We start from the raw sequence: 19,268 nt of genomic DNA, 5'->3' as shown, positions 1-19,268 counted from the left end.
TGTCTTATAAATAATTTCTATTTCAAGTAAATGCTGTTCTTTTGAACTCTCTATTCATCAGAGAATCCTGAAAAATGTATCACGGTTTCCACAAAAATATTAAGACAATATGAAACTGAAGACTGGAGAAATCGCTACTGAAAATGCATCTTTGTCACTACAGGAATAAATTACATTTTAAAATATATCAAATAGAAAACAGTTATTTTAAATTTAAATATTGTTTTTGATATTTTTGGTAAAATAAATGAAACACTAGTGAGCATAAGAGACTTCTTTCAAAAACATTTAAAAAATCTTATCCAACCCAAATTTTGAACAGTATATCTTTATTAAATGATATAAAATATATTTAAATAATATACTGTATATAGCCTACTATAAATACTAATACATAGTACAACACAGGTGGCATGACTCTCGTCTCTTGGCATATTGCACCTAAATGCCACACAGGTGCAGAAACTTGAGTGGGTGTTTGACAGAAAGGTGTGCTCAGTTCCCTGCATGTGTGACTTCTGTTCCAAACAATTTAATCTTATAATTACTGCTGGTTATCAAAAACTTGATGTGTGAGCTATAAAATGGTTCTCCCGCTCTCTTTCTCATCGCTCCTCAGAGGGAGATGCAGATGCAGGATAACCGTCTCGCACGGCAGTTGATTCGCTTACGGGGGGAGATCCACAGGTTGAAGGTGGAGCAGGTGTGTCACCGTCACAAAGAGATGCTGGATGATGCCACGTATGAGCTGGAGGAGTGTGAGGAGGACTCAGACCTGCTGTGTGACATCCCCATGAAAGCTGCCTTCACTCTTTCCACCCCTCTCAAACATCTTGGTCTCACCAAGATGAACCTCAACTCCAGACGATTCTCACTCTGTTGAGAGGCACGGCGAGGAGAGATGTCCCTCAAGAAAACTCAATGCACAGCTCTTACTGACACTGGAAGCCAAAGATTTATTTCATTTCAGTGTTAAAATTGGACTATTGAAAAAAAAAAAACCCACTAAGTTTTCTTCAAATCACTAAGCTTTAGTGAACTTTGATTTGACCACAGGTGGTCATATCTGAAAATGCAGTAACCAGCACTACAGTCTATAGTATACAACTATTAAACCACTTGTGAATGCGGACTCACCTCAGGTCTGAGAAAGTCCCCATGCACAGTTGAAAAAAAGTTTATATTTACTTTTGAAAATAGCTTAACTGATCTGAGAATCAGGAGGAACCTGCTTCTGTGTCAAAAGGCGTGTGATTGGCAAACACTCCCATGAGTGTTCCTGAATGCTCAGAGGAGGAAACACTCTCCCGTCGGTTTGGCTGTGATCCCAAGCAGCAGCCTCACAGGAAGTGTGAGTTTATGTTCAGGCATTTTGTCACCTTGTCTCTTAAAACCTTAAAATAACCCCCACTCTACAGCTCAGAGCTACAACAACTGAAAAGCTAATCTCAGTCTCTGTTCTGTTCAGCCCACTGTTGGTGGTTGGTCTTAAATAAGTTGAGGGTACGTTTTTGAGAATCTTGTGCTTGGGAAATTTTTATTCACAGGTCAAAAGATTTTTATGAGTTTTTATTGCCTCCTTTGTATGTCTACAGAATCCATTCAAGTTTAGTTTACTTTATTACAAGCACTGGAAATTTAGCACTGCATTTGTGCATGGATACTGTAAGTGCTTATATCAAAAGCTCCATGATAAAATTACAACATATCAAAAAGGACCTTTACAATTTGACAAATTTCAACTTGGGACTAAATGAGTGTTACCAATTTTTAATAGATTTTATATATATGAAATGTTCAGCAAGGATGCATTAAAAGATTTTTACATTACAAAAATGAAGGATCATGAGACATTAAATACTGGAGTAATGGCTGAAAATTCAGTTTTGCCTTCACAGGAATAAATTACATTTTAAAATATAATAAAATAGACTTATAAATAAAATAAAAAGAACTTTTAAATTGTAGTAATATTTCACAATATTACAGTTTTATACAGCTGTATTTTTACATGCAAGTAAATGCAGGCTTTGTGATCATATAAGACTTCTTTCAAAAACATCACAAGCAATTTTACAGAACCCAAACTTTTTAACGGTAGTGTATATATAATGTTTTTTTAATTCATAAAATGTTTGATGTACAAATGTTTAAGTGCACTGTTAAGGGTATAAAACTTCCTTTTGCTCAAATCGAACACAACGACTGACTTTATTCGCACAGGACTAAAAAATGCCTTAAATTTGCCTTAATTTAATAAAATGCCTTAAAGTTATTTTGGAGATATATTGTGATTGATATTGTAATTAAGAAAGGAGAAAAAACATTGCTCATTCACTGTAACTCATTCACTTATAATAAAAAATTATGAATCTTTTGAACATTGTTGCTTTAAATTTGTAAATAAATGTTATATTAAATTTTACATTTTTATATTTGTAAATACAAGTATTAGTATTATTTTCCTGTCAATCAAAATTTCTTCACAGTATTGTGTTGATTTATGTATTTGTGTAATTATCCAAACTGTTTTGAGCAGCTCTTATCTCGCTTTGCTCAGATTCTTCCGTCTTGCACATCCTGACATGAATAAACCCAGAGGGTTTTTTTATGCAGTGTTATCACACGAATGAAAAAATAGTTGATATTTATCAGAATAGGCTGCATTTACCAGTAGATGAGTCAAACAATGGACCAATTGCTTTATTGATTGTAACTGCAGTGACGGCACTGACTGACAAAAGGAGCATGTGACACATGCCAAGAAATGATCTCATGCTAGATAAATATATGGAGGGAGAGAGAAAGAGTGAGAGACATTGACAAGGAAAGCCATCTTTCCTAAAGCTGTTCTCAACACTGATATTACAAGCTTTTGTAGTTTACATCTCGTAAACCCAGTGGCATTTGGGCAAGTACCTTCAATGAACAGTTCACGAGGGCTGCTTTAGATTCCTTCTTCAAACAGAAACGAACTATTTAGGTCACCTGAGAAGACACAAAAGGTGTTTAGTTGTGTTCCAGATACAGATTCCCTCGAGGCCTAGAAAAGAAAACAAACACTGTGCCATGAAAGTGTCATTCTGCTTTGTAGAGCTTAAATGAAACCATCATAATAACCTACTTTGAACTCGAGTGCAAATGTGATAAAGGAAAAAGATGTTTTGTTCATTCAGTGTTTTCACTGAACATTAAATTATTCATCAATTTATTTGACATGAATTTAAAATGTCATGAAATCTCAAAAAATGGATGAAAAAACATCTACGCTATTTTCCTGGAAATAATTTGGTTGATATAAAGCTCAACAATCCTGCCATATAAACGGCTTTCACTAGTTTTAAGACCAAGGACTCACAAATATGATGATCCCTTTGTAATGAACCCTTTTTCTAAAACATAAAGCCAATTGAAAAATTATTGAAATATTATCTGAAAAATATTAGCTTATTTTAAATATATTTTCTTAACATATAACAATAACATATTTTTCAACCCAATATTAAAATGAATAAATTGATTAACATTGTTCCGACACATCTATCACAAAACGATATGCATATTTGTTGTTGCAGTTAAAACACATTAAATATATTTAATCTGTTAAATTTTCCAAGGCTCTACTAGCACCCAATACCCCAGTTAAAAAAATTTTTTTTGGCATGGATTCACAATCTCAGAGCATTAAATGAACATTTGCTCTCACAAGAGATGTAACTGTGAATATATAACTGTCTGTTAAGATGATCTGCCCCACTCAACATCCCCTCTCCCTCAAACCCCCCTCCTCTCAACCACAAGACCCCCAAGGAATGGAAAAAAACAAGCCATTGTTTCAGGCACTCCCTCAAACTTACAGCTACAAACAAAACTAGAAATCCAGCCAGGATACGACTTTAGCAAAAATCACCCTGATGTGGTCCATCATGCGAGGGGATCTGATTGAGTAATAGAATTATTTGTTTTAACCATTTAACCCCCTTCCCCCACCTCCAAACCACAATGAAACACCCATTTCTGCTGTGATCACCGGACTCACCACATGAAAAGCCCGGTCAGAAGTTTCAGTCACGTAGGACGACACAAACCAAAATAAATACAAATGCCACAGCAGGCTTAGGCATAAGTGTCTAAATTAAGATGAGTGTTTCTGCAGTAGAAAACTTAAGAATGTACCTCATTTCCTTTGAATGTTTGGGCTGTGACTTCCTGCAAGAGCATGCACTATTTGCAGACTGATGCCACAACAAAAGTGTGCGGTCTGCTCAGAGAGAATGAGAAACAGAGAGAGACAGAAAGGGTTTAAGAAACAGATGAGCATCATATCCAAGTAGCTAGTTAAAAAATGTCAAATTTACCTCAAAAAATATTTGTTGCATATTAGTTTTATTTTCTGGCGTGCACACGCATATCCACACGTATATATTAGTTAAACAGTTCTGCTAGAGAGGCCTACTTTCTAACAGAGCATTAACATTCGGTTTAATGTAAACTAGAGGCCTAAATGTTCACAAATACCTCATGGAATAACAATGTGTGTAACACTTTTATGCTTGAACATTTAAATGTAAAGTTTCGTGGCTCTTTTTAGTACAAATACAAGCCAAAAACCCATGAATGCCGTTAAAGTTTCCTCTCTTTGACATCATGGCACCACAAAAGCAGGTGACAAGTGGAGTCCTGACCCAGAATCCTTCACTCCAATGACACCAGCTGCTCAGAGCAGTGTGCACCTGCTGAAAAATGTTAAATATCAGCTCAAACACCTCAACGACAGGAAGCTCTGTCATCAGCTTGCTCTGCACCACTGTGGTGTGTGTGCGTGTGTGAATGATGCCTTTGCAAATGATGTGCCTTTGTTAAGGTGGGAAGTCAGACTGTGACGTGACTTACACAGCCTTACACACTTTAGCAGCTCATGTCTTCGATACACGCCGAAGCTTTACAGATCTTGTCAGTTTGTCTGTAATCTTGGTTTTGTTGCTCTGTGGCAAAATGTGTTCTTCATAAAATCTAAAGCTAAAGACATGACAATGCTTGCTGAACTGACCCATCACTAACATCAGCAACTTCTGTCAACAGAAAAGGTAAGTTTTACCAACTGGGATCTATTTTGTTTAGATTTAAAACAAGGCCAAGATTAGTTTTAATGAGTACAGGTTATCAGGCCGGTAAAAGTATTCTCAGACAGTGTTTTTAAAATCACTAAGTGATTTATTGGATGAAATATTACGAGCGAAAACTAAAGCCTGAGACCGTCTGAGATGGAGCAGAGGAAACTATTTCAAAAATTATTATCAACCAATTATTTAAAAAAAAAAAAGAAAAGAAAAGATATCAAAAAGAGCTTCAAACTGAGCTGAGAATATTTGCTAAATAGAAAAACAAATTAAGGCTTTCATTTACTTAAAAAATGAATCAGCGAATTATGTACATTTATAATACAGGCATAACATCTTTCAATTCTGACGTAGTAAAGCAGAAGTGAGAGTGTGTTTGGTTTAAAATCATATATATAAATGTATGCACTGTTTAAATCAAAATTTCTAGAACGTTATTACACTTTTGGCTCTAGCGTTAAACATTAATTATATTTTAATGTAACTTGCAAAGTAATTCACAAAGGAAATATGATAATATCATGTATATCATCACTGCATGTGTTGTATCGTATTACACCTCAAGGTCAGTCAATAACAATTTCATGATTTTAAATTGAAATTGTGATTCAGTCACTAAGGGAGTTTTTTGGATTGCGTTTCGCCACTGTATTTGAATATTAAATCAGTAACATTTTTCATCTCCAGTTATAGAAAAGTCCTCAAAAATTAACACAGGTTAATTAAAAAAAAAAAAAAAGGGGAATTTCATAAATATTAGGTCGGAAAAACCCTGCGTTCTTACTAAATACTGCCTTCTTGCTAGCTAGGCTGCCACTTTCATTTTTTTAACAATCATTCTTTCTGTTTATCAATCAATCTGTTTATTCCAAATTCCAAATCAAACTATCATGATGTATGTGTTAAGATCTTTATTTATTTATTTGGGAAGGTATCAGTCATAAATATAAATTTTTCTAAACATTCTAAACTGGTGTTATAAGATAACGTAAAACACAACAGCTCGGTATATAATAGGCCTACGGACAATAAAATCTAAATTTGTATTTTTTGGCATAGATTTGACTGTTTGGTATGAATTAGTCAAGTTTTTCCCTCATGTCTCAACCTTTTGACTTCTGTTTGCTCTCAAACATAATGTTGATTTAATGATATATATAAAAAAACTTGTGATTGTGTCGGGAGGCATTTGATCTGTTTGGCTTAATTTCAAACCTATACAAACACATCCTCTGTAACAGGAGAAACTGGAGGCCTGAATGAGCACAAAGCCATCTGTCATCATTTACTCAACCTCATTTCATTCCAAACCTGTATAACACAAAAGATATTTAGAAAAATGTGTCTTAGTGTTTTTTGTCCATATAGTGAAAAGGAAAGGAACACCTGTGTCACAAAAACATTAACTATGCTTCGTACTTCAGAAAGCAATCTTAACCCAAAACATTTGACCTCGGCGTGCATCTCTCGAGACTCATTTGCACTGATACTGGTAGGGTCAGGTACAGGCCGCAGGTCAGTGGAAAGTCTTGTCTCCTGCTTTGATTTGGGCTGTTCTCCCAAACTGTCCCATGAGCACAGAGACATACAGATTGAGTTAGCCCATTATTTATCTGCTTAATGGAAATGAAAATGCTTCTGGGCTTTTGTGTTTACATATTTACATTTTTACAAAAGTACAGTTCATCCTTCCATACAAACACTTATGCACAGGGATTTTTTCATGAACTTTCCAGATTCATAACGCAAAACACACCATGCTCAAGACAAATGTAAAAAACACACACACACACACGCATACGGATCACTGTAATCCAAATCCCTTCGTTTATTCAAAAAACTGTCTGAAACTCAGTGTTTGAGTTGGAAAGAGTGTGTATAGAATTCATAAAGAGGATTAACCTCCTTTACAGATCTGGTCCAGAACTGTTTTTTTTTTGTTTTTTTAAACAGACAGAACTGTTTGTCCAACCCTATGGACACATAGGCCTATTGAATGTTAGGCCTAAATATAAAATTAATGTTTGTGGCTCTTTTTCTCTGATATATCAGGAAATAATTAATCCAGTGTGAGCAGTCTTACACAAAATATTCAGTTCAACTACTACAGTCATAAAACTCAAAGAGAATACATGTCAAATAGTCACAAATATATACACGCCATAACGTTAAAACATATTTATTGTAAATGTAAATGAATTCATTGGTTTATTTAGCCACTGCTTCAAACTTTTTTATTCTCCAGGAGCTAGATTGCTTGCACTTATTGATGAACTGATGAATATATACTTGGAGATGCTTACAGTTGTCACTGTAGTTCTAATAATTATGTCACTGTATTTCTCTCATGTTTAGCAAATATGGGGAACTGTGGCTCTTTTGATCCTGATGACGAATTCTCCTACCATCCAGATGAATTGTGCGATCAATGTAACTGCCCAAAGCCTCCAGCCAGTCAGGTATGTCTGTGTTTATGTATTGTATGCGTCTGCTGAAGAGAATGTTAGCTACACTTAACACTTCTTTTTTACCTTCTACATTCAAGTATATCACAGCATAAAATCAGTAACCACAAAGTTAGATACGTTATGGTGAGCTAAACACTACAGACGCTTGTGAAAAGAAATTGCTTTATCAGGCAAGTATCCATAGCAACCATGTAGGCTGCTCGAGCGTTTAGTATCCGAATCAAAGCGAATAGAAATAGGCTAAGTATCGGAAGGTATGGCGATAAAGCATAGTGAAGTAAATGCTTTCCTTTTTTTCAATTTTAAATATATATAAAACATATTTAAGATTCCCAAACAGTTAGCTAGCTGTGCTAGAGTGGTTACAAGAGATTTAGGTTGAAGAACTAACTAAGATATTTTGCCCAACAAAAAATCCAGTAGAAACCCCCATGAGAAGTCATTGAATAATTCACATAATGAGTAGAAAATTGTAGCCTATTTCTACATTAGAAAAGTAACAGTGATTTTTTTTAAATTTTTTGATATATCATACGATTTCAGAATTTTGAGACAGTTGAAAAAAGGCAGGTTGTAATGTGAGACAGTAACAGAGAAGTCACAAAATATGTGGAGAGAAGAGAGAGAAAGGAAGTGGTAGAGCCATTCTCTACACTAAAGAGATGCATTAAAAATCTCTGTGGTTTATAACGCAAGACAAAACACAACAAAGTCTCACAAAGTGCTACACAAAGCATTCTTTTTTTTAAATAATGATCTGCCTTGCTGAAACTGAAATGGAATATTTGTGTTTTCAGGTGAAAATCCTTAATGCTAAGCAAGACTGACAATCTCAGTATATCTTCTAAAGATGGTTGACCACTGACCCCACACTCTTAAAACTGATGTGTTGAAAATAACACAACCTGTTGTATTATCTTACTCAATCGATGTGTCTTTTTGTGTTAGGCCTATTTTTTAAATCAACTAGTGTATTATCTCTCTTAACACATAGAGTGTGTTTAGATCTTTTACACGCTAATATGCTATAATCACATGATTTGTGTCAGATGTGCAATTTCTTGCCCAAAAAAAATGCAATACATAAATGTTTTCAGGTGATCTCTTAATCTGAAATTGTATTTAGTTTAGTTTAATCATGTGGAAAATTATTTTTTGTATGTAATATTCTAATTGAATTCAGCACAAATACTTATACAAATACTTAAGTAATCATACTAATTTTATCTGTTCATGGTCCAGTTGCATTGATGTGACTCATTCTTCAGACAGGTCAACCCACTAAGAGTTACATAATTTGAGGGAAATGAGCCTGTGCTGGTAATCAATTGGGGACTAAAACATCTAGCTAAATTTGAGACACATTTCCTTGTGATTTGTTTTCATTTAAGTAGATTAGAAATGAAAGAGAACGGCACATGTTGTTTATGACATAATGAGAATGATGGAATGTTTGCTTTTACTGTGGTAGTCGTTTCATAATATAGGCTGTGAAAGAAGAAAATAAGAACAGCTCCACCCTGCTTAGGGAAGTGGCTTTGTGTGGTTTATGACATTCATAAATTATTGACACAGAATAAAGGTTTTGATGTCATGAAGCGCTTATCATGGAAATTGCTAATCATAGTCAAATAATTAAAACCACTTTCCTTCAGACATTTTTAATAGCTTATTTAATATTTGTGTGTTTTTAGAATTTTAATAATAATTGCCATAACTGTTCTGATTATAAACGTAAGCAGAATTACAGTCACTGTTTTATAGCTGTAACCATATTTTTTATTAATGAATATTTTTCATTCATACTGGATTTTGACATTGTTTTCTATCCTCTCTCACACAGAACTATGATCCTCTGATTCCTTATTCATCCCAGTACACACCTCCACCATCATCTCCTCTTCCAGGTGAGAAGACACATTCAAAACGTCCTACAGATATGCTCTTAATGGGTGTTTCAGACTGTTCACTGTTGTCATCTGTGTATTCCAGAGAACCTGGTGGTAGCCTTATACAAATATGAGCCGTGCCACAGCGATGACCTTGGGTTTGAAAAAGGGGAGAAGCTAAAAATCCTAAATGCGTAAGCAAAGCCTACATTCAAACAGTCTGACAATCTCAGTAGATCATCAAAACATGGTTGACCACTGACCCTCACCGACTCAAGTTGGGTTTTGAGAAGCTGAATTGAACTGAATGTTAATTCAAGGTTTCTCCGTTTCAGTTTTTTGTGCAGTTTTAAGAGGAGACACTGTCATAGTTTAAACTATAATGTATGTGTCTATGTGTGTTTTAGCGATGATCCTGAATGGTTCATGGCGGAGTCTCTGTTTACCGGGCAGAGGGGATACATACCACAGAATTTTGTAGGAAAACTGAACAGCATGGAGACAGAACCGTAAGTAACGCAATGATCAATTGCATACAGAGTGCATACACTCATATATATCCAAACAAATCCACACAAGCACAATTAAATCCAAAGTTCTGGTATGAAACTCTAGATGGTGCAGTCCGATAGGTCAAACTCAATCTGACATAAGGACATCATTATCACATGGCACAGCTGATTGGTTCTTTTTGTATCAGCAGCCAATGAGTTGCTGGAAACCCTCCACCTTCCCCAGCTCCACCTGTATAGATCTGCTACGGGGTGATTCATGTATGCTATATGGGGGTTATTTCATATATGTTGTATGTGCAGCAGCAGTATTTCTTACATGCTCACAGCAGAATGTTGTGGATGAATTGGCAATATAGCAAGTCTCTGTATTTGATCTGCCACAGCAACAGCAGCCGCGTAGCAGATCTATTCCGCCAAGATCAAACATATTAACATTGTCATACAGAGTTGTCATGACAGAAAAGTATTTATGCAGATCAGCTGCTGTGGGTTTCTGAACAAAGAAGATCAAATCAGCTTCCCCACAATGAGATCTGGGAAATACCACCCCAAACCTGTGGCTGAAAGGTTGATTCATTTAGGATACCCCTTGCTGCTTACGACAGATGATTATGGGGTGTCAGTAATGGAAAGAATAGAAAAAAAAATACTCCCACAAATCACACAAGTTTCTGAGCATCACTACCCCAGAACCTGCTGACGCCACATATCTGCGTATATGTTCAGGTTTAAGACTTTTGATTGTGGGAGGATCTGAACGTGGGAGTAATGAAACATCCCAACCCTGTATCTTTTAAACAATTGAAACCCCAAAATGAGATAATTAATGAGTCAAACCCCTAAGAAAATGATGATTTTGTTGTGTTGCAGGTGGTTCTTTAAAAACCTTTCCAGGAACGACGCCATGAGGCTATTACTGGCCCCCGGTAATACACAGGGCTCCTTCCTCATTAGAGAGAGTGAGACCACACCAGGTATAAAACAATGCATTTCTCCCCACACAACAACAAAAACAAACACAGAACCATAAGGGCACATCAGACAGTGCTATCACATTACAATACTGGCTCAGAATTGTTTGATTTTTTTTTTTTTTTTAAGTTTGACAGTTTGACTATGAAAAGTGAGAAAAAATAAACGAATAATATATATATAATTATAAAATAAAAAAAATACATAATCATTTTTAAAATACTGTTAAATATTAAAAAATATTAAAATACATTTCAAATAAGTTACAGGAAAGGATGAATTAAAGAACATTTTCTTCATGTCATTAACTGTCAAATGACTCTAAACTCCAATCTAGAAATTCTCACTGTTATAAAGGTGGATGTATGACTGTATGTGCAATTGGCAGCCTCTGACTCTGGATTTTCCTGTTGTTCTGGTGCCTTAGGGAGTTTCTCCCTGTCCGTGAGAGACCTGGACCACACACAGGGTGACATCATCAAGCACTACAGAATCCGCAACCTGGACGCAGGTGGATTCTACATCACCACCAAGATCTCCTTCAGCTCCCTCTCAGAGCTGGTCAAACATTATTCACGTATGTTCAAGTGTTCATATGTGCCTTACACAGATCGGTCAGGTTATTCATAAAAGGCATAAGAACAGTTCAGTGACTCTGTTTGTAAGAGCTCAAATGTGTGGTTGAAAAGTGACATTTGATTATCTTCCTGTGTGCAGGAGAGGCCGATGGACTATGCACTCGCCTGGTGAAGCCGTGTCAAACCCGAGCCCCTCAGAAGCCCTGGTGGCAGGATGAATGGGAAGTGCCCCGTGAGTCTCTCAAACTGGAGCGCAGACTGGGGCAGGGGCAGTTTGGTGAGGTATGGATGGGTAAGAAGTGTTTTACTTCCTAACTTGAGTTGAGTCTATTCCTTAAAGTTGAGATTCAGGGTAAAAGACTGAGCAACAAAGTTCTTTAGATGAATAAATATAAAGCACATTTGCAAATGTTTTCATGGCACATTACTTGGAATCCCAGTATAAGAATAAACAACAAATGCAGTTCAGCATCCAGGTCTGCCTGTGCTTGTCTGGAAACGTTTGCAAATGTGAGCAAACATTGTGCATTGGACCATCATGAATGGGTAAAGATAAACATGCATCTACAGGCTTATGTGTTATGAGTGTGTCTCCGCGACCACCTGGCATATCAGAACTTTACATACAGTAAGCTTGTTGGAATGTTTGACTAATGTTTAGCATTGAAGATGGTCCAAGAGTTGTAAATTAGCAGAATCAGCATTTTAGATAGTCCCATCCTGTGTTCTAAGAACCACTGATATAAAATATTAAGTATATGAATTAAGCAACATATTTTTGTTTAGATACCAACAGGATGCCCCAGTTTTTAGGATTACAGTAACATCATGGCCTAAACTCATGTTTTATGTTTGTATGTTGAGAAGATTTTTCTGTTTTAAATGTGACCAGTTTTCAAACATAAACAAACTACAGCAGAGGAATTATGCTCGTCTTGTCTTGACCCTAAAATAGTACCATAGAAGTCACATCAAGGCTTTAGTTTTAACCACTTCCTGTCCCTGGTTGTTATAGCAACCGGCATGTTTCCCTCACTGCTTGTCAGTTCCATGACTAGAAGGGCCTGCATCATAGATGCCATTTTGTTTGGTTTTTGCAGTGAATGACTTTCCTCATTCAAATGAAAGAACTGTTTCATGTAATGAACTGTTCCATTCATTAAACCAGTCATTTTCATTTGTGATAACATCATATGAATCAACCCCATAGAAATAAAGTCAACCGGTTATCAAGAAGTCAAACAATGTGAAGCCAAAGAAACTTGGTGAAGGAAAACACTGTGAATTTCTCACAGATCAAATTCTTTAAAAACACCCTCAAACAAAAACATTCTGATAAGGAAATAGCACAGTTTTCACATTGCCACTTATTTCTCAATGCTTTTATAACAACAGAAAGATTAGATTCAGACCTTAATTAAATAGTTTGGCCTCAGGAAAATAATTTTTCAGTGAATGAGATGTTGTCTATTTCAAAATCAGCCTTAAAGTGATAGCTCACCCATAAAAATTAATTTCTGTCATCATTTACTCACCCACATGTCATTCCAAAACAATATGACTTTTTGTTTTGTCTGTGGAACACAAAAGAAGATATTTTGAGTCTTGTCTCAGTGGGTTTTTTGGGGTTTTGGTACTGTTTGGTTAGCAGCATTCTTCAAAATATCTTCCTTTGTGCTCCACAGAAAAAGAGTAGTCATACAGGTTTATAACGACATGAGAAATTGAATGACAGAATTTTCATTATGGGCAAGGCTTTAGTTTTAACCACTTCCTGTCCCTGGTTGTTATAGCAACCGGCATGTTTCCCTCACTGCTTGTCAGTTCCATGACTAGAAGGGCCTGCATCATAGATGCCATTTTGTTTGGTTTTTGCAGTGAATGACTTTCCTCATTCAAATGAAAGAACTGTTTCATGTAATGAACTGTTCCATTCATTAAACCAGTCATTTTCATTTGTGATAACATCATATGAATCAACCCCATAGAAATAAAGTCAACCGGTTATCAAGAAGTCAAACAATGTGAAGCCAAAGAAACTTGGTGAAGGAAAACACTGTGAATTTCTCACAGATCAAATTCTTTAAAAACACCCTCAAACAAAAACATTCTGATAAGGAAATAGCACAGTTTTCACATTGCCACTTATTTCTCAATGCTTTTATAACAACAGAAAGATTAGATTCAGACCTTAATTAAATAGTTTGGCCTCAGGAAAATAATTTTTCAGTGAATGAGATGTTGTCTATTTCAAAATCAGCCTTAAAGTGATAGCTCACCCATAAAAATTAATTTCTGTCATCATTTACTCACCCACATGTCATTCCAAAACAATATGACTTTTTGTTTTGTCTGTGGAACACAAAAGAAGATATTTTGAGTCTTGTCTCAGTGGGTTTTTTGGGGTTTTGGTACTGTTTGGTTAGCAGCATTCTTCAAAATATCTTCCTTTGTGTTCCACAGAAAAAGAGTAGTCATACAGGTTTATAACGACATGAGAAATTTAATGACAGAATTTTCATTATGGGTAAACTACCCCTTTAAAATAACACAAACCCTTTATTCACTCTCTGTTTATAGGGCTGTATAACAACAACCGTCGAGTGGCTATCAAGAATCTCAAGACAGGTACCATGTCCATCAGTGCTTTCCTGGCTGAGGCGAACCTGATGAAGACCCTGCAGCACCCTCGACTAGTGCGACTTTTCGCTGTGGTTACACAGGAGCCCATTTACATCATCACTGAGTTCATGGAGAACGGTGAGACACGCAAATGCACTTACACACTCATGCGAACAAGGGAGGGGAGACTTCAATAGAATGACAAAGCCTTTATGTCTAGTACTAAATGATTAATCCCTGCGTCCCACCTGAACTTCCTTTACAAAACACAGACACATTCACTGCGTAAACTTCCATTCAAACTTTCATCAGGGTTTCATGATCTAACAGGTCTGAGTATTATCAGGACCATGAGCAGTTTTGTTTGTGTTAAGCCCACAGCAGTTCCTCATTTGTGTCCGCTCTATGAAAACAAAGCTTTCTCAAGGCTTTGAAGATATTGAAGACATCTCAATATGCGTCCCTCACTCACCTGAATGATTCTCAGCAGAGAAACATCAAACGCCCCCTTTTACTGTGCAGGAGTATTTTTGAGGGGCAACTTTTTTAGTCTCTTTCATTGACCGCAGTGTTTTTATATTTACAGACATGTGGTCTGTCTCTTTTACTTATATGAACGAATGCACATCTATGAGCCTTTTTATGTTTAACTATGATTATACACGCATCTTTGTTAGCATACACCTTATTCATAAAATCAAGATTTATCAACAAAAACCACTGTTCAAAAGTTTGGGGTTCGTAAGATTTTGTTTTTTAAAAGAAAGCTTTTATGCTCACCAAAGCTGCATTTATTTAATAAAGTACAGTAAAAACAGTTACTGTATATTGTGTTACAAAACAGTGGAAACATTGATAAATTTTTTCAGGATTATTTTATTAATAGAAAGTTAAAGTAACAGCATTTATTTGAAATATATATATTTTTTTGCAACAATGTATAAGTCAGTTTAATTTGATCCTTGCTAAAAAAAAAAAAACTGACTGACTTAAATGTTTAAAGGGGTCATATGATGCGATTTCAATTTTTCCTTTCTCTTTGGGGTGTTACAAGCTCTTGGTGCATAAAGAAGATCTGTAAAGTTGCAAAGACTAAAGTCTCAAATCCAAAGAGATATTCTTTATAAACGTTAAGAGTCAACCACGCCTACCTAAAACGGCTCATTCTAGCATGTCTACCTCACTATGTGGGAAGATTTGTATAACGCCGCCCAAATATTCACGCAAAGAAAGAAGGCATAACTTTTATTCTCGCTGTAGTATTGTTGTTGCCGCCGCCGCGATGTCGTGAAGGCACTGTGTTTCGTTGTGAAAGTGAAACTACTTTGTTTGGCCTTCCAAAAGAGGACGATATCCGCTTCGCCATGCATGGAGCTGATCCGTGCTGGTCGCTGAAGGAAATACATAAACTTCGCACTGTGGATCGCCGGATCGGCTTTCACTGTGGACGAAGCGGAGTCCAGCCCGGGGTCGTCACATGTGGTTGCCGCAAACCCGCCGGACGCTCCTTCGTCGAATCTGCCGGCCGCGCCGTTCTCAACCCTGCCGCCTCTGCTCACTCAAGCCGGCCAACACTCACTCAAGGCCGCAGTGTGTGACGCTGTTTCATTGTGAAAGCAAAACTACTTTGTGCACACCTCACTTTTCAGACCGATGAGCTTTGTAAAAATCGACACGTTTCATAAAGGCGGGGCAGAGAGGAGAAACAATAATGTACAGTATGTGGAAAATAATGTGTTTTTTTTAACCTTAAACCGCATAAATACATTTCATTACACCAAATACACAAAATAATGTTCTTTTTAGCAACATCATATGACCCCTTTAAACGGTAGTGTAAAAATGTTAAAGATTACAGTGGGACCAAATGTAAATCTTGTATCGCTCAACCACTAATCTGAATATTTGAGGCGACATGTCCCCCTCAATATCTGGTAGTCACAACCCTCATTTTTATTCCTTCAAAATGTCTGGTGTTTAATCAGACAAGCTGATTCATGCCTGTCAATGTTCACTAAGAGGTTTTGACGTCCCTCGTAACCCTCTTGTTAATGGCATGCAGAGCTTGTGTTTCATATCTGGTGTTCCCACCTTGAGTGTTCTAGAACATAAAATGACCCACTTGTTTGAGAACTTGTTGTTCTTGTTGTTATTATCCTCAGATCTGATGCACGTTTCAGAAGTCCCATTTTTTCAAAACATGTTCAAACAATTTTCAATCTGTTACCACTCCTTTTCTCCTAAGGATTAGTTCACTCAAAAAACTAAAAACAAAACACTGTCATTATTTACTCACCCTAATGACACTGCAAACCAATATGACTTTGTTTCTTCTGTGGAACACAAAAGATGTTTAACACAATTTTGACTGTGAGTTGTCAAGCTTAAGGCATAAAACGACTTCACATGAAATGGAAAATGTTGCACAAGTCCTAAGGACTAAGATTTGTTTTTTGCTGGGGTTTGGATCTTGACAGCCATCAGTCTACATTCACTTTCATTGTGTTAAAAAGTGCAGTATAATCTTCCTCAAAATGCTCCTTCAGAACAATGTGTTCCACTGAAGAAAGAAAACTATACAGGTTTGAAGCGACACAGTTTTAAGGCGAATGATTCCTCTAAAGATGCTATAATATTGTTTGGTTTCTGCTTTTTGGACATTTTATTTTTATGATTTTATATCGATAAAACTTTATTCATGAGAAACACCTATACAGCAATTTGTTTCAGAAGGGCTAAAAATCTTTATAGCTGCAGTAATGTTGTTTAATGGTTCTCTAACCACTAATGCATAATAAGCCCTTCATACACACACCACATCTCACTGCAACCTGCTTAGAGCAATGCACAGCAAAACCGGACTTGACGTAGAAAGTAGGTTCACAGTTACAGCACAAATTCCATCACATTGAAAAGACACTGAGAGAGGCAAAAAGCAGCGGGACAGGAAGAGAGGAAAGAGGAAACAGTGTAATTTATAGTTTGTTCCATAGGCTAGTATTGGGAATGCTTTCTAATTTATACCCAGCCACCCAGAAACTCACCACAACAAGTCAGACTCATAAATGGTCACCATGGTCACAGGTGCTCTCAAAAAAGACCTCCACACCCTATCTTTTCTCTTTTTAACGCAACAATGGCACCTAGGTCGTCATTGCAGGCGTATTCCGATATACGTTTTTCCATGTGTAACCCAGTAGGGATTGTTTGTGTGGTTTGTCGGTCTCATTGCACCTAAGAGGATTGTTGGGCCTCCAGAATGTCATATTGATGCCGACGGTAACAAAAGACTCTAAGAGGAACAGCCACGTTACAACAACGTCAACGCGCTGGTGGCGCAGCTCGTGAATGGTCCTGCTTTGTGTTCCCTCTTAAAGGAAGCTGATGGAACACTACGCTCTGCTTGTAAATCTCCCAATTCTTTGTTTAGGATGCATGTGATGTGTTTTAAAGCACAATTGTTGTCTGTGTTGTTATTTTAAAGAAGAGGTTGATGTGTCCTTTTTCCACCCCTGTTATTTTAACAATGGAGACAATGACAGAATGATTCAAAACATGGGAACTTCATCTAAACTTAACCACGACTTTGAATTTTACACCCTAATGCAACCTGAGATGAAAGGAGTGTGTATGGCTGATTACTTGAGTTCCTAACAGAGCATTTTCCGCTGCACCTTTGTGGGAATTTCCTTCAGGGTCAGTCGGTTCTTCTTTTTCCAACACAGCTCGTCGTCTCAAACACAACAACTTTGGCCTTTAACACCAAACGTCTCAGTGACTAATCCAAACTGGCTGCGCGAATTTCCTGAAGTTGTTATGTTCTAGTTCTTGGATCTAATCTGAATGCTGTTTTTTGCGTTTCTCGTCAACTCAGAGAAGAACATACAGAATGTTTTAAGCGCCAAAACAACAGCATTCATATATCTGCTGTTTCCTTTTGCCTTTGAACTAAAATGACTGATGGAGAGAGCGCGCTTCCGGTAACATTCAGTTGTGGTTGAAGAATGTTTAAAAAATTCTGCTGAAGACAAGACAGATCGATAAATAAATAAATTTCCATTCAATATATCCAGCTCGTCGTCTCAAACACAACAACTTTGGCCTTTAACACCAAACGTCTCAGTGACTAATCCAAACTGGCTGCGCGAATTTCCTGAAGTTGTTATGTTCTAGTTCTTGGATCTAATCTGAATGCTGTTTTTTGCGTTTCTCGTCAACTCAGAGAAGAACATACAGAATGTTTTAAGCGCCAAAACAACAGCATTCATCTATCTGCTGTTTCCTTTTGCCTTTGAACTAAAATGACTGATGGAGAGAGCGCGCTTCCGGTAACATTCAGTTGTGGTTGAAGAATGTTTAAAAAAGGCTGCTGAAGACAAGACAGATCCATAAATAAATAAATTTCCATTCAATATATCCATTTCCATTCAGTCCATTGCTGTGCATGCTGGGAGCTGAAAATGCCCTGGCCAGTCTCACTTGAGTTTCTAGCCAGTTTTTCTTTGAATATATTTGACATTTTATGGTTTAAAGTGCATAGTTATTAAATTCTGATATCTTGTTTTGCTGTGTGTTAAAATGTCGTGTTATCTCTAATTGTAGGTAGCCTGGTGGATTTTTTGAAGACTCCAGAAGGATGTGCTATACCCATCAATACGCTGATCGATATGGCTGCTCAGGTAGACTGCACCTGACCGTATTCATTTGGTTGTTTGGTCAGTATTGCACTCAAAACATCAGGGGTGAGACATTTGTACCTCACAGGAAACCAACTGACCTATTTGTACGAGTTACAAGCTCAAGTCTACATTACAACCCCTTGCATATTCTGTTTATCATTCATTCCTCTGTTTGACCACTGTCTCTAAGCTTGTGACGGCAGCATTACTCAGCCGCTGCTCTGCTTCCTAATCTCATGGTTAACAATGAGCACGACTGTGTGTGCTGGAACGAGACCTTAATACAACAACAACTGTACTGCCAAGCCAAACTACCCAGACTTGATGAACATGCAATATAAATGTGTCCATATATGTATGTATATATATATATATATATATATATATATATATATATACAGTGGGTACGGAAAGTATTCAGACCC

The 19,268-nt window shown here is 36.8% G+C and overlaps 2 protein-coding genes across 2 annotated transcripts in view; both read left to right on the top strand.

The window, feature by feature from the left end:
• Window positions 1–1,814, top strand: part of LOC107659234 (protein FAM167A-like) — a 4,712-nt gene extending 2,898 nt beyond the window's left edge. The window contains exon 2 of the mRNA XM_016448103.1: window positions 620–1,814. Within this exon, the coding sequence (XP_016303589.1) occupies window positions 620–883 (264 nt within the window). The 3' untranslated portion in view covers window positions 884–1,814. The remainder of the gene's footprint in view (window positions 1–619) is intronic.
• A 3,048-nt stretch (window positions 1,815–4,862) lies between these two features.
• Window positions 4,863–19,180, top strand: LOC107659232 (proto-oncogene tyrosine-protein kinase LCK-like). Its single transcript, XM_016448102.1, has 10 exons — window positions 4,863–5,087; window positions 7,476–7,579; window positions 9,432–9,495; window positions 9,581–9,671; window positions 9,885–9,986; window positions 10,863–10,966; window positions 11,392–11,541; window positions 11,682–11,834; window positions 14,123–14,302; window positions 18,767–19,180. The coding sequence occupies exons 2-10, from the start codon at window positions 7,481–7,483 to the stop codon at window positions 18,856–18,858; spliced, it is 1,035 nt and encodes a 344-aa protein (XP_016303588.1). The 5' UTR covers window positions 4,863–5,087; window positions 7,476–7,480; the 3' UTR covers window positions 18,859–19,180.
• Window positions 19,181–19,268: the final 88 nt, after the last annotated feature.

This window comes from Sinocyclocheilus anshuiensis, unplaced genomic scaffold, assembly GCF_001515605.1.
Source record: "Sinocyclocheilus anshuiensis isolate Anshui unplaced genomic scaffold, SAMN03320099.WGS_v1.1 scaffold539, whole genome shotgun sequence".
In the NCBI taxonomy this organism is placed as follows: domain Eukaryota; kingdom Metazoa; phylum Chordata; class Actinopteri; order Cypriniformes; family Cyprinidae; genus Sinocyclocheilus; species Sinocyclocheilus anshuiensis.
This window is presented reverse-complemented; position numbering and strand designations above follow the sequence as displayed.

What these genes read in the sequence shown, in the direction of transcription:
- LOC107659232 (XM_016448102.1), top strand. Translation starts at nt 7,481, where the DNA reads ATGGGGAACTGTGGCTCTTTTGATCCTGATGACGAATTCTCCTACCAT. An exon ending in ACCATCATCTCCTCTTCCAG is followed by an intron (nt 9,496 to 9,580) that starts GTGAGAAGACAC and finishes TGTGTATTCCAG; the next exon opens with AGAACCTGGTGGTAGCCTTA. An exon ending in AAGCTAAAAATCCTAAATGC is followed by an intron (nt 9,672 to 9,884) that starts GTAAGCAAAGCC and finishes TGTGTGTTTTAG; the next exon opens with CGATGATCCTGAATGGTTCA.